Source organism: Lagenorhynchus albirostris, chromosome 10, assembly GCF_949774975.1.
Source record: "Lagenorhynchus albirostris chromosome 10, mLagAlb1.1, whole genome shotgun sequence".
In the NCBI taxonomy this organism is placed as follows: Eukaryota; Metazoa; Chordata; class Mammalia; order Artiodactyla; family Delphinidae; genus Lagenorhynchus; species Lagenorhynchus albirostris.
Genome location: NC_083104.1, coordinates 63,493,336 through 63,511,705, shown reverse-complemented (window position 1 = coordinate 63,511,705; position 18,370 = coordinate 63,493,336). Strand labels below are relative to the sequence as shown.

Here is an 18,370-nt window from a genome sequence, read left to right as displayed (position 1 = left end):
CCTCCCTCCACATTGGGGGGCTCTGATGGCCATACCCCTTCTCTACAACGGCTCCCCTTGCTCTTCTTGGGAGGAAAACTCCAGTCCCTGTTACCCTTCAGAATCCTTTGGGCTGGAAGTTGTCATACCCTGGGGTCCAGGGAGAACCTCCTCTCAGCCCTAATGCCCCCGTCTACCCCTCTCCCTCCCCATCCCCGGGAAGGAGCAGACAGATCTCCAGGTCCCCTCCACAGCTGACAGGTTCCTGACAGAGGAGTATGGGGAGGGTGGCACAGACCCCACAGCAGGGCCCTACGATTACACCTATGGCTATGGGGACGATTTTCGTGAGGAGACGGAGCTTGGCCCTGCACTCTCTGCGGAGACAGCCCACTTGGGAGCCGTAAGTGAAAGGAGCTCCTCTTCCATCCTTGACTTCCAGTGAGAGCTACAAGAATCGCTTCCTGTTGTTTTTGATTGTTGTCTCTTGTCTGTGAGCTACTTCCCATTAGTGGTTTTCCATTTTCTGTTCACATAAGATGTATCTGTTGCTTGAAAACGTTACTTCCTGCCTTCCCTTGCCAAAAGTCTTAATCTATGGATCATTCTGTCCAGGGCAATTGGTTGTTGCTGTTGGGTTTTTTTTTTTTTTTCCAATCCTATGGCCACTTTCTGTCTTTCTTGGTCACTTCCTGTCTCCATCAAGCTGGATTTTATAAAACTTTTGGTCAATAAGCCCCTACCTTGTGTCCATTTTCAGTCTGTCTCAATCATTTCTTCTTGGTCGAAACAATTTCTTGTCCATGTTGCTGCCAAATGATCTAACTTCCTCTATCACATTTTCTAACCTACAGGCCACTTCCTGTCTGTCCCCTCCTGTCTTCTCTCCTTCTCTACAATGGCTCCCCTCCTGTCTTCTCCAGTCATGGCATCCGTTCTGGTGACTGTGTCAGATTGAACTGGAAGGGACTTATTCTTTGTGTTTTGGCTCTAGTTTTTCATGCTCTCTTATACTTTGATAATAAGCCGCTTCCTATGTGTCTCAGGTCATCCAAATCATAAAGTTTCCATGTGGGCCTAGATATTTATCACAGCCACTTCCTGTGTGTACTAGCCTTGATGTTTGTGTTTGTTGGAAGAATTGCCTTTCATTGTCATAATCCATTTCCCGGAGTTACTTTCTGTCTGTTTTGTGAATTTCTTTTCTCTCTTGGTTGTGGTAGCCATGTTGTTATTGAAGGTCCACTTCCTGGATCCTCTTTCCTTGGCTGCTTCCTGTCTGTCCCACCACTTCCTGTTTATCTGGTTCATTTGCTAGCCGTCTTGGCCATGTTTAATTTTTCTTGGCCCTGGCATCATTCTTGCTTCCAAGTGTTTGTCCCTTTTTTCTGTCTCCCTTAATTGCGTCCCATGTTTTCAACCACTCCCTGTCAGTGGGGTATTTCCTGTCTACTCACTTCATCTTTTGCCTCTACCCCGCTGCCTCATCCCACCCTCCCTGCTCTAATAATTCCACCCTTGACCCTCTGCTGCCTTTCCCTTATGCTGCTTTCTGGAAATTTAGGGTTGATCTGGGATATGGGAGAGTTTGGAAATTGATCACTGTTGTTTGATCAGGATGGAGGTAGAAAGGGGCATTTTGAAGATCTTTGTTGGGAGAGTTGGGGGGTGGTGGTGAATATCCTCCATTCTCCTTGTCCTTATCTTGGTTCTGGCCCCAGGGTTGGGAGCGGGCATCTGAGTGGACGTGTGGAAGAGAGGCGACGGGTGGGCTTGAAGTATAAATGAGGGTCAGAGGACGGGTGTAGCATCCTTGCTGGGAGAGGAACTGGGAAGACTCGAGGGGCTTGGCTCGGGGCTTGAGCAACTGAGCCCAGGAGCTGTATTTTTCCAAAGTCCAGTTATGTGGTCTAAGTTTGAGATATCGGTGGGGACTGCTCTCCAGATCTACTTACAGTATGAATGTCTAATCTCCAGGGAGTTTTGAACTTGTGAACCCCTTGAAACTCTAAGTAACATTCTGTGCCTAAGGGCATACACTTTTTCTTTTCTGGAGAAGGGCTCCATAGATTACATCACATCCTCCTATGGGTGCATGATCTTCCCCTAAACCCAAGTAAAAATCTATCCACAATCTTAGAGATATTCTTATTTGGTGAGATGGGGTAAAGGTGAGGAAGTCGATGGTTTCTTAAGGTTCTCAGGGAGTTTGGGGAATAAGGTGCAGTCCTCCAGAAGAGGGTTTGGGAAGGTTGGGGGTTTGGAATCCCATGAAGTGTCTGGGGACCTTCCTGAGAGAGGTTCTCAGGGAGATGAGGAGACTGTGTTTGTTGAGGTGGAGCTGGGAATTGTGGGGAGGGGAGCCCTGAGGTCTACCTTAGTAGACCTGGGAGGTCTGTGAAGAGGGAGTCTTAGAGGAGGAAGGGGGGACTTGGGGATAGGGTCAGGAGGTCTCCAGAGGACCTGAGACTGCCACCGGGATGGGGGCAGTCCTGGTGTCTTGGATGCTTACGGGCCCCCCTGGGGGTTACATATGTGTCTCTCTCAGGCTGCCCGTGGTCCCCGGGGGCTGAAAGGAGAGAAGGGGGAGCCTGCGGTGCTGGAACCTGTAAGTCACCGTGGTCACCGAGCTGAGGGCAGTGGGATGAAGGGAAGCAGGTGGGGGTGCTAGCCCTATAGCCTCTGACTTTTAACCTTTGACTCCACAGGGTATGCTAGTGGAGGGGCCCCCTGGTCCAGAAGGCCCTGCGGTGAGTTCTAGCTGTGACCCACTAGCCTCCATTCTTTTCACAGAGATGCTTCCTATGTGCTCACCTGTGCCTTCCCCCCATAGGCCCAGGCCTCCTTCTTAGAACTCAGAGCATCCTTCCAATCAAAGCTTCCCAGATCCTCAGATCTCTTCTGTAGAGACCCCCCCTTAGCCACATACCCCTCTTCTATCTGAACGCCCACACCTTACCCCCTCTTCTTGTGTTCTTCAGGGATTTCCTGGTCCCCCTGGCATCCAAGGCAATCCAGGTCCAGTTGGAGACCCAGGCGAGAGGGTATGAGGACTTCCTGTGGGGGTGAGGGGACGGCTGCAGAGGAGCCACTGGTACCCAGTAGGGGTACCATGCTCAGTAATTTCTCATTAGAAAAGAAGGTAGACTCTGGTTGGGGAGGGGAGTAGTGTGGTGTCTCACCGTCATTTTTCTCCATGGGGTGTGGGGAGAGCTTGGGAAGGATGTAGGGAAGTCTATATTTATTCTGTTGAGGAGGGTTTCAAAATGATGCCAGGACCCTAACAACCCCCTGTGGCCGTATCCTTCTCATTCTTCCCCCACTCTAGGGCCCCCCTGGCCGAGCAGGGCTCCCTGGATCAGATGGGGCCCCTGGCCCTCCCGGCACATCCCTCATGCTCCCAGTGAGTTGTCTTCTGGTCTTTGGAACGAGCTGAGGGGGGAGGGAGGGAGAATTGTGTTGTGTCACCAAGAACCAGAGGAGCAGGAACGCCAAGGAGGAGTCTCTGAAGACCATCCACCCAAAGAGATTGATCTTAGGGGTGGAGGGTTTAGGGCCTCATTAGATGACCTGGAGCCAAACATGGAGCATCTAGAATTGGGCAGAAAATCCTAAATTTCAGGGGGTCTAGAACCAAAGGAGAGTCTTTGGGGAGGAAGAGGCTCAAGAGTGGAGGAGGAGGACAGGAGTTGAGTTTCTGAAAACCTCTAAGTGACTACCTGGAACCCATGGGAGACACTGGAGGGGGGTATGGGGGGAAGTGGGGTCCTGGACCCTGGGGGATGGGGCAGACATGCTGGATGATGCCTCTGGCTGGGAGGGTCATGTGGATTTCCTGGAAGACCCTAGACCTTCTCTCCTTGGCCCGCAGTTCCGGTTTGGCAGTGGTGGGGGTGACAAGGGCCCCGTGGTGGCGGCACAGGAGGCCCAGGCCCAGGCAATTCTGCAGCAGGCACGGGTGAGGAAGGCTGGGGGATCTTGGTGGGGGCAGGGGTGTGGTGGGAAGGGGAAGACTCTAGGAAGAGTTGGAAGGGTAGGTTGGAGTGAATGTAGGGCAGGCGGAGATCTGGGTTGGTTTGGGGTTGAGAGGGAGGTTGGGGAAGATACAGGGCAGTGGAATGAAGATCAGGGGTACAAGGGTGACTTTGGGAAGTGACCTGGGGTCCGGAATTCTCCAGCTGCCTCTTGCTTAGCTCTTCCGTCTCCCCTGCTCCCCCAGCTGGCGCTCCGAGGACCTCCTGGTCCCATGGGATACACGGGCCGCCCTGGACCCTTGGTGAGTGAGTGGGGTGCTGGGATAGGGGATTCTTTATTTGTGTGTGGGGGGTATGGATAGTTCTGGAAAAGGACCAAGTTGCAAGTCTTTTGCTTCTTTGGGGGAGGGCTCTGAGGCCACCGATGGGTGTGTCCTTCAGCACAGCCACCCTCTCTTCTCTCTCACAGGGACAACCTGGGAGTCCTGGACTGAAAGGAGAATCTGGAGACCTAGGACCTCAGGTGACAGCCCCCACCCACCTGATCCCCAAACCAGTGCCCCTGCCGTCTATACCCACTAACCCTGCCCCTGCCTCTCCCTCCCAGGGCCCCAGAGGACCTCAGGGCCTCATGGGCCCCCCTGGCAAGGCTGGGCGAAGGGTGAGTGACCTGAGGGTAGGATGGGTGTGGGTGGGGGATGGGAGGCAGAGCACAGGGTGTGGAGGACTGTGCCCCCTCTTGCTCTGACACCTCCCCTTCACCCCCAGGGCCGAGCGGGTGCTGATGGAGCCCGAGGGATGCCTGGGGAACCTGGAGTGAAGGTAATAGGCTTGGGCCCCTCTCTGGCACCCACAACTCCCAGCCCCACCTGAGCTCGTTTGTTTTTAGGGATAACCCCTCCCCACTCAGGGCACAGTAGAGAGGGGTGGGGTGGGAACGGGACTGGGACCTCACCTACGCTGCCCCTCTTCTCCCCAGGGTGACCGAGGATTTGATGGCCTCCCAGGGCTACCTGGGGAGAAAGGACACAGGGTGAGTATAGGGGCATGGTGTGTTGTGATGAGGGGGTAGATCTTCTGTGGAGGGGAGGGGAGGTAGGAGGCTGAGGGTCCCAGCAGGAGCTCAGTGAAGGAAATTGGTTGGTTAACTGAAGACAGTCAGTGTCTGCCTGTATTGGGGGCTCTGCACCCCCTCTTACCTGTTCAACCATTTTCCAGGGTGATACTGGTGCCCAGGGCCTTCCTGGGCCCCCCGGCGAGGATGGAGATCGGGTAAGTGTTGTGGACGGCGGGGGCAGGGGTGGGGGCTGGGTATGGGAGAGGTCTGGACGCTGAGCCTGCTTCACCACATCCTCCTCCTCCAGGGAGACGATGGGGAGATTGGGCCTCGGGGGCTGCCTGGAGAGTCGGTGAGTGTCACGGGGTTTGGGGATGGGGGTGGCTCTGGGGATGCCAGAGGAGGGACGCGGGCATGAAAGGGACACGTTTTCTCTCACCCATGCGGGTCCTATCTTCCCCTCGCCTGAATGCAGGGAACTCGAGGTCTCCTTGGCCCCAAAGGTCCACCTGGGATTCCTGGGCCCCCGGTAAGTGACTGTCCCTGGCTTCTGACCCTGCCCTCTCCCTCTCTCCACCTTCCCTGACTGCCTCCCTCCTCCCTCCCCTCCAGCTCCTCCTACCTGGCCCCCACCTAGCCCTGCTTCAGCCTTCACCCCCTGGTGCCCTTGCGGGACCATGTCTTGTAGTGCACCAAAGGCTCTCATCATAGCCAAAAAAAAAAAAAAAAAATCCTCAAGAAAACAAAACAAACCCCCACAAACCCACAGTCCCAGAGCCCCAGAGCCCCACGCCCTGTGGATCCGGACCGGCTGTGTTTGCTTAGGTTTGGGATGAACTGCTGTGCGCCTGACCCGTCCCACCCTCTGGGATGGCCTGGCCTCAGAAACCACAGGTCCCTCCAGGGCCCAGGGCCGCCTTCCAGCCTGCTCATGCCCCTCTCGTGTTTCAGGGAGTCCGAGGCATGGATGGCCCCCATGGTCCCAAAGGAAGCTTGGTGAGTGCTGGGCATGGAGACCTCACCTGACCCTTAGCCCCTGGGGTCTCTGCCAAAGTCCTGTTCCCTTTGCCACCATTTCGACCCTCTGCCTGCCGTCTCGGCTGTCCCTGCCGGGACTCGGCTCTCTACCCTGTTTGTTCTGTCACCATCTCCTTCTGACCCCTGCCCGGTTGCCTGTTCTAGGGACCCCAGGGAGAGCCAGGACCTCCTGGACAACAGGGCACTCCTGGGACCCAGGTGAGTGGTCCTGTCCATCCCCTCCCCAACTTCAGTGATTTCCCCTGGGCTTCCACAGTGGGCCAGATCCCGGGTGGGGACAGGAAATGAAGGGTCTTAAGCCTTCGCTGCTCACGCTCTGAATGGGGGCTGCTGCAGAGAGAGCGGCCCACCCCTAAGGGGCCCCCTGTGACTTCTCCCTCCTGTGTCTAGGGTCTCCCTGGGCCCCAGGGTGCCATCGGCCCTCATGGAGAGAAGGTAAGTGACTAAGTGATCAGGGGAAAGGTGGATGGGCCAAGGCGGGGTGTAGGGTGGGCCCCAAATATCTGGCTGGGCCTGAGCCTCCTCATCCCCCTGCAGGGTCCTCGAGGGAAACCAGGACTTCCTGGCATGCCTGGCTCAGATGGACCCCCGGTGAGTGGCCTCCACCTCTTAATACAAGTCCCCCTTGACCTTCCACCCCAGGAAATGACTTTCTAGCACCTTCAGTGAGTGTCCGTACTGTGTGTCCCTTGCACTGGGAGGTCACTGGTGGTGCTGCCAATGGTGGGTCAGCTTCATTAGGTCCCAGGGGGGCATTTGGGTGGAAGAAGTGTAGGGAGGGGTGCAGGAGGTGACAGGGGCCAGTGGTCACGCTCTCCTTCCCCTACCCCCAGGGTCACCCGGGCAAAGAAGGTCCCCCTGGAACCAAAGGAAACCAGGTGAGATCTTCCACGCCTCCTCTCATCCCCTGGAGGGGTCTCTACCCAGACCCTGGGCCTCCAAGTCCTTGGGATTTCCTCACCTCGTCACGCGGCTCTGACAGTCCTTTGTCCCGTACCCCTCAACCCTCTCCAGACTCCGATGTTGTAACTTCCATTTCCCCCACCCCTAGGGGGCCCCCGTGGTGACACCCTGAGACCCCTTTATTGATGCCTCTCTGTTTTCTTCCAGGGTCCATCTGGACCTCAGGGTCCTCTGGGATACCCAGGACCTCGAGGCGTCAAGGTAACGAACCACCGGGCTGGGAGATAAAGGCTGGGGTCAGGGGAGCCAGCTGGGGCCCCAGGAGCTTGGTCCTGCCAGCCCAGCCTCCTCCCCTGATCTCTCAGTCTCTGTCCCCCACTCTAATTCCAGGGTGTGGATGGAATTCGGGGTCTGAAGGGTCACAAGGGTGAAAAGGTGAGCAATGTGCCCCTAACTTCCCAGCCCCTCCACCTGCCCCACACCAGCCTTTCTGTCCATCTCTGCCTCACCCCCTCCCTCCATCATCTGTGGTGTCCTTTCACCCCAATCTTTCTCAGGGCGAGGATGGCTTTCCTGGGTTCAAAGGTGACATGGGTGTGAAGGGTGACAGGGTGAGTAGAAATCCCCACAGTGGCCCCCCAACTCTAAGTGCTGATGATCCTCCCCTTTGGAGCCCCCAGTTACCAGCCTTCCCCCCACCCCCCAATACCCCAGACTCCTCATCTCCAGGCTCCCTTTAGAAGATCTGATCACCCTCTAGAGCCTGATCTGAGCAGGAACCCAACCCCGTGCTCCGTGACCCACCGGCTCACCAATCACAGCACACTCCCTGCCCCTGTGGGGCTCCCTGTTCTGCAGTAGCTTCGGGGACCCCCACCGACCCCACTCAGCCTCACTGGGGCCTGCCTCTCCTCTCGGGGCTCAGCCCCTCCCCTAGTCCCTATCACTAACCTCTCCAACCCCCTCACCCAGGGCGAGATTGGAGTCCCTGGTTCCAGGGGAGAGGATGGTCCCGAGGGGCCGAAGGGACGCACTGGACCCACTGGAGACCCTGGCCCCCCTGGGCTCATGGGCGAGAAGGTGATGGGGAGGGTGTGAGGGGTCTGGTCTACATGCTGTAGGGCATGGAGGGGGTGAGGCCCGGGGCGCTGGGATCAAGGTTGGGGTGGGGTGCCGACAGCTGAAGTCTGCAAGTCAATCAAAGGTGACCATGCATTATGCTCCTCTATGTGTACATGGCACCTCCTAGACACTGATGCGTTGAAGCGGGGGGAATACATAAGAAGTTAAGGAAAAGTCTCTGTCGTGAAGACTTTACAACAGATTGATGGGGACAGGGCAGAGAGGCCGTCATAGGATACCTGAAGGTGCCGGGCAGAGTGAAAATGTGTCCAGACTCCAAGCAGTAGGCATTCCGAGAAGGAAGAGAGTCAGAGAGGAGGTGAGCTCTGACATCTTCAGAGCTAACTCTCACCAAGCCCTCACCGTGCACCAGCACCGTGACATCTTGTCCTGTCAGTCCTGGGGGGTGGGCGCTACTACAGTCCTGAAGCATCAGGAGGTTTAGAAACTTGTTCATCACACAGCCAGTGAGGGCCAGAGCCAGGGTTTGAGCCCCAAAAGTCAGGCTGCAGAGCCCCTGCTCCCCACTTCCGCTCCACAGCTGCCTTGGCAAGATAGGTCCTGAAGCCCCAGGGGGCAGGCGTGGATGGTTGGGGGGCGGGGGGGGCCCCGGGGTAGTGCAGAGTGGAGCCAGGGAGTGAGGCTGGGGGGGTGCTGCCTGCAAGGGGGCCGGTCTTGGTGGAGCAGGACTGTGTGCTGGGAAGATGGAGCTGAGGTTGACAGGTAGGCAGGGGCCGGATCACAGCGCCTGCAGGACTTGAGCTGCAGATTTTAAGACACAGGGGAGGGGAGATTCCAGCACTAGAGTTCGGCGAAAATCCACTCTCAGCAAGGAGAGGTTACAAAAGCCAGGCATCCTGGGAGGTGGGAAATGAGGGGCCAGGGGCTGGGGCTTTTCTGGGTGGGGGGAGGGTTGGGATCTCCACGGATGGAGCGGCATCTGTGGTTCCTCTCGCTCCTGATCGCTCCCTGTCCATCCACAGGGCAAGCTGGGTGTTCCTGGTCTGCCTGGCTACCCCGGACGCCAGGGTCCCAAGGTGATTCGTTGCCCCGCATGTGCCCCTCCTCCTTTTCCCTTCCCTGACCCCTAATTACAGGAAGCACAGACTGACAGAGCAGTGGGGGACCCTAGAGAGAATTTAGCCCACCCCCATTCTACAGATGAGGGAACAGAGGCCAGAAGCACTAGTTATTGGCAGAGCCCGGGTCTCCCACCCTGCTGCCTCCACCACCTCTCCTGACCCCCCTTGGCCCTTCCTTGGTCCTCCCCTTTTGTGACGTGTCAATTTTTCCCCTTCTCCATCCTCACCAGGGGTCTCTGGGATTTCCTGGTTTTCCTGGAGCCAGTGGAGAGAAGGGAGCCCGTGTAAGCTGGGGAAGGGTGGGGGGGGGCAGAGGGAGGGGCAGGTCTGGGAGCAGGGGCCTCACGCCCTGGGTGATGTGTTGTTTCTGCTTCGTTCCCACCAGGGCGTGTCGGGCAAATCAGGGCCTCGGGGAGAACGTGGCCCTACGGTGAGTGCAGGGGAGAGACGTGTGGCTCAAGATCCGAAGAGGTGCTTTGGGGCTTTTCTGACAACGCCCCTGTCCTCTCTCTAGGGTCCACGGGGTCAGAGGGGACCCCGAGGTGCCACTGGGAAGTCTGGAGCTAAGGTTGGTGGTCTTGGCAGGGCTTATCCCCCCCTCTGCCCTGTAGCCCAGCTGCTCTCAACTCCTCTGGCCTCAGGGTTGACTAGAAAGCATCTCCTCTCACTCTCTGACTGTTTCCCCCACAGGGAACATCGGGTGGTGATGGCCCCCACGGGCCCCCCGGAGAGAGGGTGAGTGTGGCCTGAGCCCCCTGTTCCCCAGCGCTCCCCAGGGAGCCGGAGTGGGGCCGGCTCCCTCTCACCGCAGGGAGAGGCCCCTTGCCCAGCACCCCTCCCCATTCTCCTGACTCAACCTAGCTTTGTCTCTAGGGTCTCCCTGGACCTCAGGGCCCCAACGGATTCCCTGGCCCCAAAGGACCTCCAGTAAGCTGACCTCTGACCTCTGACCCGCCTTGGTACTGTGAATCCTTCCCCATCCCCCTTCCCAGCCTAGAGCTCACCTGACATCTGAACCTCTTCCAGGGCCCCCCTGGGAAGGATGGGCTGCCGGGACACCCAGGCCAGAGAGGAGAAGTGGTAAGTGGTGCCCCGGCCTCCTCAGACCCTCACTCCCGAGCTGTCCTGTCCCGAAGGCCCTCTGGGAAGGTTCTCCTGGCTGAGTGGAGCGCATCTCGGCGCTGCTCAGACCACAGCCAAGGACTTGGTGGTGACCCTGCCCTCCCTCTGGGAGCCTGGGGTCCAGGCCACAATGTCCACGCCTGACTGTGTGTTCTGACTGCCCTCTCCTCTATTCCTCTCTCAGGGTTTCCAAGGGAAGACCGGCCCCCCTGGCCCCCCAGGAGTGGTGGGACCCCAGGTATGCCTGCTCCCTGGAGAGAAAGGACCCCAGACCCTGGAGTTAGTCTATCTGCCTCTCTTCTCCCTTTTCCCGGTCACGGGCCCCTGCCCCTCCTTTGACTGAGCTGGGCCCCTGGGACTGGGATTTGGAGCAGGGGTCCCAAATTTCAGTGTGTTTCCTGGACCAGTTCTCATCTTCTCGCATCTTGGAGAAGAGGAAGGTCCCCTCAGGGACACCAGGTGGTATGGTTACTCCACACCGGGGAATGAAAACCAGAGCGGAGGCCTAGGAGAGCTCCGGGAATTTCCCAGGAGCTTTGGGGCAGACATGAAGGGGTTCTAAGGGAAAATTTAAGGTGGACAGAGTGAGGTGAAGGCTCTGAGATTGGAGTCTCTCTGTCTCTTTCCCAGGGAGCCGCAGGAGAAACCGGGCCCATGGGGGAGCGAGGTCACCCAGGCCCCCCGGGACCCCCTGGAGAGCAGGGACTCACTGGAACAGCTGGAAAAGAAGGGACAAAGGTCAGTAAGGGGCCCGGCAGGGGGGAACTTGGGGGTCTAGGGTTGGGGTGCCTAAGGGAACAGGCAAATGGGGATTTGAGGGAACAGAGATCTCTGCCCAATTTGGGAGTGTGGAAGTGGCTCATCACCTCTGTTTCCTTTTAGGGTGACCCTGGGCCCCCTGGGGCCCCAGGGAAGGATGGTCCCGCTGGTCTGAGGGGCTTCCCGGGAGAGAGAGGCCTCCCTGGCACTGCTGTGAGTGTGACTCCAACCTGGCTGCCTGTAATGAGTCACCAGGCTTCCCGGCACCCCTCAGCGTCACCCTACTCCCGTCTCCCCACCCCCATCCTTCCCCGCTTGTCTCCTGGACCCCATGTCCCCCCTTCCTGTCTCATGTCTGTTGCTTCTGATTTCTGGTTCATAGGGCGGACTTGGTTTGAAGGGAAATGAAGGTCCGGCTGGTCCCCCTGGCCCTGCAGTAAGTCTGGGGTCCCTGGGGGGCAGAGGGGAGGAAGGATGCGGTGTGGCATCTGGATTTTGGGGTGGCTGCGGGACCGGGAAGGGTCAGCCATAAGGCATCTGATGTTGGGCTCTTCTCCTGGGAACCATGGTCCGTGGTCCTCTGGTGTAGGTGGGCTGTGGTCTCTTCCTTTGGGGTGTCTCACTCTATCTCCTGTCTCAGGGCTCCCCTGGGGAGCGAGGTGCAGCAGGATCTGGGGGACCCATTGGCCCCCCAGGGCGCCCAGGGCCGCAAGGTCCCCCTGGAGCAGCAGGAGAGAAAGGTGTTCCAGTGAGTGTGGGGTCCCTGGGGAGATGCTGGGGAGGGGTCTGTGAGCTGATGGGTTACGGGGGATTTCCTGTAGGGGTGTTTGAGAGGGACAGCCATCTCTGGGTCATGACTCCTTCCTTCATTTCTCACAGGGTGAGAAGGGCCCCATCGGTCCGACTGGCCGCGATGGGGTGCAGGGTCCCGTGGGGCTTCCTGGCCCTGCTGGCCCCCCGGGCATGGCAGGAGAGGATGGAGACAAGGTGAGGGAGCCCACAGACCCTGGACTCAGTCTTCTTTCCCGATGAGATTGCTGGTCTGGGCATGGCCTGCAATCCCTGTCTGCTTATTCTCCCCGCCCCACCCATTCCTTCCTCTAACGTCCCACTTGCTTTCTACCCCCAGGGTGAGGTGGGAGACCCTGGACAGAAGGGCACTAAAGGGAACAAGGGGGAACATGTAAGTGTCCATTCCTTTGACTTTTCACCTCTGGCCTTTAACCTCATTCCCACCTGGTCTCTCCCCGTCTTGGCATCTCTGACTCTTCTTTCTCCCCCAGGGCCCTCCTGGACCCCCTGGACCCATTGGTCCCGTGGGGCAGCCTGGAGCTGCGGTGAGTGACGATGTCCTGTGTGCAGCCTTGATTCTGCCCTCAGTTTCCCTCTGCCCATGGGGTTGGGGGTGGGAGTGGGGGGCTCCAGGCCTGGTGCCTGGCTCTGTGTGGGGCTTGTGGCTAGAACACACCTGACCCACGACCATCTTTGTGTCCTTGTCCTGCCCTCCTCCCACCTCAGGGGGCAGATGGGGAGCCTGGAGCTCGGGGTCCCCAGGGACACTTTGGAGCCAAAGGTGATGAGGGAACAAGAGGGTTCAATGGGCCCCCAGGACCCATTGGTCTACAGGTGAGTTGGGGGGTGGAGACAGGGGCTGAGAGGTGGGTTCACGCTGGAGCTGATGTCCGCCCCAGACCCCCCAGCCCCCTGCTGACAAAGGAGGTCTGGGGAGGTGGGGGCAGAGGACTGGGTGGTGGGGGGTATGTGGGATCTGTATGGGGGGGACCCCTCTACCGAGGGCTGTGCTCCAGGTGGTTTGGTCACCTGGGTCTGTGCTGTGTACACCTGCGCAGGGTTTGCCAGGCCCCTCGGGGGAGAAGGGAGAAACAGGAGACGTGGGCCCTATGGTGAGTGGGACCGCATTGATAGGGTGTGATCCCGACTGATTCCAGCCCTACCCGCTAGGCACACCCCTGCTCATCCAGCCCCCACCCCAGCAGCCCACTGCCTCCAACTCCCAGCTCCCTGCATGCCATTCCCTGGCCTGGCTGCCTCCCTCCCCGCCAGGACCTCTGCCTCCCTCACCTTCCATCACTCACGTGCATCCACGGCTGGCTTTCTCTCACTTCCCTTCCCATCACGTGTATCTTTTCTCCAGGGACCCCCCGGGCCCCCAGGACCTCGAGGCCCAGCTGGACCCAATGGAGCTGATGTGAGTCCTCTTGGCCCCTTGTCCCTCCAGATCAGTGTGGCCAGTCCTCTGCCTCCCTTTCCCCAGACTGTAAACTCTATTCTCATCTCAGATGCCAAGAGAAGCTGGTGGACCCTGGGAAGGTCTCACACTGTCTCACTGCTCTGACCTTAGGCCCTCCTCCAGGCTCTGCCTCCCCATGCCCCCCCCCATAAGCAATGATCCCTATTTCTATTCCTATTCCAGGGTCCACAAGGTCCCCCTGGAGGTGTTGGGAACCTGGGTCCCCCTGGAGAAAAGGTACTGGGAAGGGGTACATAGATGGTCTGGAGGGATGAGGGTTGGACTTTTGCCAATTTTGGGGGGGTCAAAAGAGAGTGAGGGGGAATATCAGGATTCTTTTTGGGGGAGTGGAGGTTTTTGACCCCAATCTCCTTGCAGGGGGAGCCAGGAGAGCCAGGATCTCCGGGAGTCCAGGGCGAGCCAGGGGTCAAGGTGAGTGGTAGTTCTGAGGCCCTGCTCTGCACTCCCCTTCACCCCCTCAATCCCATCCCCACCTTTCCTCTGACCTCCTGGAGCTGGAACTCCTGCACAGCCCATGAGTCTGTGCTCCCGGTCATTCTCCGTGAGGCCTGGTCCCTGGATCCGGGTGGGCTCTGTCCCCCTTTCCTTGAAGGGAAGAGGGGCCAGGGGCTCCCACGATGGACTTGCCTTTCTGTGTGCACCCCGATGTCAGCGATGCACGAGGGGGAAGCTGAAGGTTTTTTAGAAGCAGGGGCTGGATCTTTGATCTCTGGGACCCCTTTGGGACCATCTGTAACCTCCGCTCATCCTCTAGGGTCCACGTGGGGAACGTGGGGAGAAAGGAGAGTCGGGGCAGCCAGGAGAGGCGGGACCACCAGGGCCTAAGGGCCCCACCGGTGATGATGGCCCCAAAGGGAACCCTGTGAGTTTGTGGGGAGGGGCTGCGAGGAGGCCCCTGTGAATGGAGATCTGGGGATATGGGTGTGAGGATCTTGGAGTTTGGGGAGCCCAAGAGTGTGGGGGATGCCTGGGAGGAAGGCTTTGCGAATGGGGTCTCCTGGGAGGGATGTACGGGGTCTGGGATCCAGAGAGAAAGTGAGAGAAACCCTAGTTAATAACCTGAAAGCCTTAGAGTGCAGGCAGTGCAGGAGGTGGGGAAAAGGGGGTGCTGGAGACCCTTTTCCTAAATGGTGCAGGTGGGCACTGCCTGTAGAGAGGGAGAGTGTGGCATGTGGCCATGGGGGTCTGTTGGCCCTGCGTGGGCTTAGGGAGCTGTGACCCTGACCCTTGGTCTCCCTCTGGATCAGGGTCCTGTTGGCTTTCCTGGTGACCCTGGCCCTCCTGGAGAAAGTGGCCCTCGGGTGAGTCTTACCTGGGGAGGGGAGGGGCGAAGAGGTGGTCTGCTCTGGAGGGGCTCTGTGTGGCCGATGGGCGTGGGCATGGGAACCGGGGTTGTGGTAGGGCAGGTGGAGGGATGGGAGGATTGGCAGTTTGACCCTCTGACCTTGTTTCATCCCTGCAGGGCCAGGATGGTGCTAAGGGTGACCGCGGAGAAGATGGAGAGCCAGGACAGCCTGTGAGTGCCCGGGGACCCCTACCCCACCACTGAGACCAGGCCCTCAGCCCTGTTTCTCCTCTACTATGCCCTATGCCTGAGGGGTCCCTCACCCACCACTCTTCCTCCCTCCATAGGGATCCCCTGGTCCCACTGGGGAGAATGGACCTCCTGGACCACTTGGAAAGCGGGTAAGTGAGGTCGTCACCTGGGACCTTGTGGGGCAGGCTGGATGGCAGTTGGGGCAATGGCAGGTGGGATGTGGAGGGAGATGCCTGGTGTGCCGGTTGTCCTTGGGTGAGGTGTGTATGTGTGTGACCATGTGTGTTTGTAAGCGTGCTGTGTATATTTGTTCCCGTATATTCCATCTGTTCTTGCCAGGGGTGGTGTTGTGTACCAACCAATCAGAATGGACACGGAGGGAAGGGGCTGGCTTTCCTGGGGAGGTCCCTGCTGGGTCAGGATTAACCCTCTTTTTGCTGGTGGTGTGTGGGCAAGAGGCTCTTCACCAAATGCACAGAACGACTCAGTATTTTAACAGCTGATACAGCTGTACCGGCTCTCCCATCCATGAGTCGGCCTCTGCGATCGTGCCTGTGCATGCGCAGGTCTGTGTGTGTGTACACGTGTGTGTGTGTACACGTGTGTGTGTGTACACGTGTGTGTGTGTACACGTGTGTGTGTGCACCAGGAGGACAGCGAGGGGGAAGGAGGTGAGCCTGGCTATTCACTGCCGCCTCCACCTACAGGGACCTGCTGGTGCGCCTGGTCCTGAGGGGCGACAAGGAGAGAAGGGAGCCAAGGTGAGGGAGAGGCCGCCCTGGATGCTGGAACATCCCTTCCATCTTCCCACCCCTTTGGTCCTCACACTGCAGCCTCCAAACGCCTCCCCCACATCCACCATCTCCACGCCAAGCCCCCTGTGGGGACAGGGTTCCCTATACTTGTCCCTACCCCAGGGGTCCCTGGGGTTTGACCCCTCCTGCCTGCCTCACCCCCATCCACCTTGGGCCCCCTGCCTCCAGCCACACCCCCTCCTCTGCCCTTCAGGACACTTTTTTGGGTGTGTTTCAGGGGGATCCTGGTGCTGTGGGCGCCCCGGGAAAGACAGGCCCTGTGGGTCCTGCAGGCCCAGCAGGAAAACCTGGCCCTGATGGTCTGCGGGGGCTCCTGGGTGCAGTGGTGAGTCATGGGGCAGAGAGGCTTGGCTGGAGAGGGGGAGGCGCACGGTGTGGGGACACTCTTCCTCATCCCCGTGGTCCCCTCGAATCTGCAGGGTCAGCAAGGCCGTCCCGGGGCCACAGGCCAGGCTGGGCCTCCAGGCCCTGTGGTGAGTGACTGTGGATAGGGTGGGTGGGTGGGGGGGCCCTGGGGCAGTGGGCATCCAGCCTTGGAGGAAGTGGGAAGTGGTGGGGGGAGAGTGTGGTCCCGCCTCCCCCAGGAGAGAGTGACTTCCTGTCTCCCCACAGGGACCCCCAGGGCTTCCTGGCCTCCGGGGCGATGCTGGGGCCAAGGGAGAGAAGGTGAGTGACCGCACATTGCCAGGTGTCTCAGCCCCATCCCTGAAACTTCCGGGGGGCCTCGTGCTCTTGGGGAGCCCTTCCTCAGTCAGGGCCGTGGCAGCCCCCGTTCTTTCCTCAGACCCGGCCCAAGTCCCTCTCTTGTCTTCTGGGCTCTGACCCCTGTGGTTCTCCTTCTCCCCGTCCATGTGTCTCCTCTCTGCATCCCCCTGACCACCTGGCCCCTTTTCCAGGGTCACCCAGGTCTCATTGGACTGATTGGCCCCCCGGGGGAGCAGGGAGAGAAGGGTGATCGAGGTCTTCCTGGTCCTCAGGGATCCACAGGGCCAAAGGGGGAGACGGTGAGTAGAGGTCATGGTCCTGGGAGGTCTAAGGGTGGGGTGAGGGTGAGGATTCATGGGGGTGTGGGAAGGTGGGGGGTGGAGACTCAGCTGTGGGGTGAGGGAGGGGGAGGGGAGGAGGACCCAGTTGAACCAAGCCCCTCCCTTTCCTAGGGCATCCCAGGAGCATCTGGCCCTATTGGTCCTGGAGGGCCCCCCGGCTTCCCTGTGAGTACCCCATCTGTTCCTCAACTCAGTCCTCTAAACCCCACTGCCCCCCTCCATAATCCCCCACTGGCTTCCATGACAATGCCAGCATAACACTCATAGGTTCCCGGGTCCCCCATATGTTCCTACACCTTCAGTGTTTCCACTCCTGTCCTTCCAGGGCCTCCCGAATGTCCCCATGTCTCCCATGCCTGCCCCTCTTGTGATGGCTCCCGGGTCCTGTGAACTCGTGACCTTGCCTCTCCAGTTCTCCTTGTCCTGACCTTCCCCTGTGCTGACCATCTCTTTCTTGTTCCTCGTTTCACAGGGACCTGCTGGCCCCAAAGGAGCCAAAGGAGCCACAGTGAGTGACCCCCAGCCAGCTCTGACCTTCCCTTCCCCCAGCCCTCCATAGGTGGACTTGACACTGTCTCTTCAAGACAAACATACTCCCTGCCGGTGGAGCCCCTCATTCCCAGCCCAGGGACTGATTTGACCCTTCTGTGACCTTGATCGCATTCTTGACCTCCTGACCCCTCCATGACTTCATTGACTCCCTTGGCAGGGCCCAGCCGGACCTAAGGGAGAGAAGGGCATCCAGGGCCCTCCGGGACACCCGGTGAGTCAGCGTCAGGTCCTGCTCTTCTGATGGTCCCCCTCTGTCTGGGTGTTTCTCCACATCACCCTCACCCTGACCTGTCTCTTGCCCTCTCTGCCCTTCCCTCCACCAGGGCCCCCCTGGCGAGGTGATCCAGCCCCTGCCCATCCAGATGCCCAAGAAGACTCGGCGCTCAGTGGATGGGAGCCAGCTGATGCAGGAAGATGAGGCCGTGCCAACTGGGGGGGCCCCGGGCAGTCCTGGGGGGCTGGAGGAGATCTTTGGCTCCCTGGACTCCCTGCGGGAGGAGATTGAGCAGATGAGGCGGCCGACGGGGACCCAGGACAGCCCCGCTCGCACTTGCCAGGACCTGAAGCTCTGCCACCCAGAGCTGCCCGACGGTCAGTGCCAGGGACACGACATGTGAACAACTGCGTGGGCATGAACAAGCAGGATGGATGTCGGGGGAGGCTTGGGGAAGCTGTGGGGTGGGGGTGAGGGTGGAGGGGCTTGGGGCAGCAGCTCTTTACCAACTGGGTCAGAGGTATTTCAGTATTTAGCAACTGACATGGTCCTACCAGGCTCTTCAGCTCATTATCTGCTCAGGGTCTACAGAAATAGATAAACATAGACTCGTGGACACACATGCTGGCATTTACACACACAGACACGTGTGCAAGCCTACAGCCACACGCTGGACCAGCGTGAGGGTGTCAGTGCTCCTACCCCCTCCATTTGCGAGCCTGCGGGTGTTGCTGGGGGGAGGGGCGGCAGAGCGGGACGGGGCATATGGTGATGAGGGAAACCAGAGCTGTGTTCTGGGGGTCTGGCGGGGGAACGGAGGACTGGGTGTCTGAGGGCATATGTGGGGGCGGCTGGTTGGAGCAGTGGGAGGGAAGTGGGGCAAAGAGCACCTTGGGTC

At 59.1% G+C, this 18,370-nt stretch overlaps 1 protein-coding gene across 1 annotated transcript in view; it reads left to right on the top strand.

The window, feature by feature from the left end:
* COL11A2 (collagen type XI alpha 2 chain) overlaps nt 1-18,370 on the top strand; it is a 28,096-nt gene that overhangs the window by 7,620 nt on the left and 2,106 nt on the right. Inside the window, exons 8-63 of the mRNA XM_060162560.1 lie at nt 203-382; nt 2,528-2,587; nt 2,688-2,729; nt 2,961-3,023; nt 3,308-3,382; nt 3,851-3,937; nt 4,199-4,255; nt 4,423-4,476; nt 4,561-4,614; nt 4,722-4,775; nt 4,933-4,986; nt 5,172-5,225; nt 5,318-5,362; nt 5,486-5,539; nt 5,962-6,006; nt 6,193-6,246; nt 6,439-6,483; nt 6,586-6,639; nt 6,882-6,926; nt 7,159-7,212; nt 7,342-7,386; nt 7,509-7,562; nt 7,924-8,031; nt 9,057-9,110; nt 9,386-9,439; nt 9,541-9,585; nt 9,670-9,723; nt 9,846-9,890; nt 10,029-10,082; nt 10,182-10,235; nt 10,462-10,515; nt 10,908-11,015; nt 11,160-11,249; nt 11,419-11,472; nt 11,677-11,784; nt 11,916-12,023; nt 12,166-12,219; nt 12,320-12,373; nt 12,555-12,662; nt 12,887-12,940; nt 13,192-13,245; nt 13,471-13,524; nt 13,666-13,719; nt 14,063-14,170; nt 14,556-14,609; nt 14,771-14,824; nt 14,941-14,994; nt 15,553-15,606; nt 15,878-15,985; nt 16,080-16,133; nt 16,273-16,326; nt 16,557-16,664; nt 16,818-16,871; nt 17,179-17,214; nt 17,416-17,469; nt 17,582-17,849. Of these exons, the coding sequence (XP_060018543.1) occupies nt 203-382; nt 2,528-2,587; nt 2,688-2,729; nt 2,961-3,023; nt 3,308-3,382; nt 3,851-3,937; nt 4,199-4,255; nt 4,423-4,476; nt 4,561-4,614; nt 4,722-4,775; nt 4,933-4,986; nt 5,172-5,225; nt 5,318-5,362; nt 5,486-5,539; nt 5,962-6,006; nt 6,193-6,246; nt 6,439-6,483; nt 6,586-6,639; nt 6,882-6,926; nt 7,159-7,212; nt 7,342-7,386; nt 7,509-7,562; nt 7,924-8,031; nt 9,057-9,110; nt 9,386-9,439; nt 9,541-9,585; nt 9,670-9,723; nt 9,846-9,890; nt 10,029-10,082; nt 10,182-10,235; nt 10,462-10,515; nt 10,908-11,015; nt 11,160-11,249; nt 11,419-11,472; nt 11,677-11,784; nt 11,916-12,023; nt 12,166-12,219; nt 12,320-12,373; nt 12,555-12,662; nt 12,887-12,940; nt 13,192-13,245; nt 13,471-13,524; nt 13,666-13,719; nt 14,063-14,170; nt 14,556-14,609; nt 14,771-14,824; nt 14,941-14,994; nt 15,553-15,606; nt 15,878-15,985; nt 16,080-16,133; nt 16,273-16,326; nt 16,557-16,664; nt 16,818-16,871; nt 17,179-17,214; nt 17,416-17,469; nt 17,582-17,849 (3,811 nt within the window). The remainder of the gene's footprint in view (nt 1-202; nt 383-2,527; nt 2,588-2,687; nt 2,730-2,960; nt 3,024-3,307; nt 3,383-3,850; nt 3,938-4,198; nt 4,256-4,422; nt 4,477-4,560; nt 4,615-4,721; nt 4,776-4,932; nt 4,987-5,171; nt 5,226-5,317; nt 5,363-5,485; nt 5,540-5,961; nt 6,007-6,192; nt 6,247-6,438; nt 6,484-6,585; nt 6,640-6,881; nt 6,927-7,158; nt 7,213-7,341; nt 7,387-7,508; nt 7,563-7,923; nt 8,032-9,056; nt 9,111-9,385; nt 9,440-9,540; nt 9,586-9,669; nt 9,724-9,845; nt 9,891-10,028; nt 10,083-10,181; nt 10,236-10,461; nt 10,516-10,907; nt 11,016-11,159; nt 11,250-11,418; nt 11,473-11,676; nt 11,785-11,915; nt 12,024-12,165; nt 12,220-12,319; nt 12,374-12,554; nt 12,663-12,886; nt 12,941-13,191; nt 13,246-13,470; nt 13,525-13,665; nt 13,720-14,062; nt 14,171-14,555; nt 14,610-14,770; nt 14,825-14,940; nt 14,995-15,552; nt 15,607-15,877; nt 15,986-16,079; nt 16,134-16,272; nt 16,327-16,556; nt 16,665-16,817; nt 16,872-17,178; nt 17,215-17,415; nt 17,470-17,581; nt 17,850-18,370) is intronic.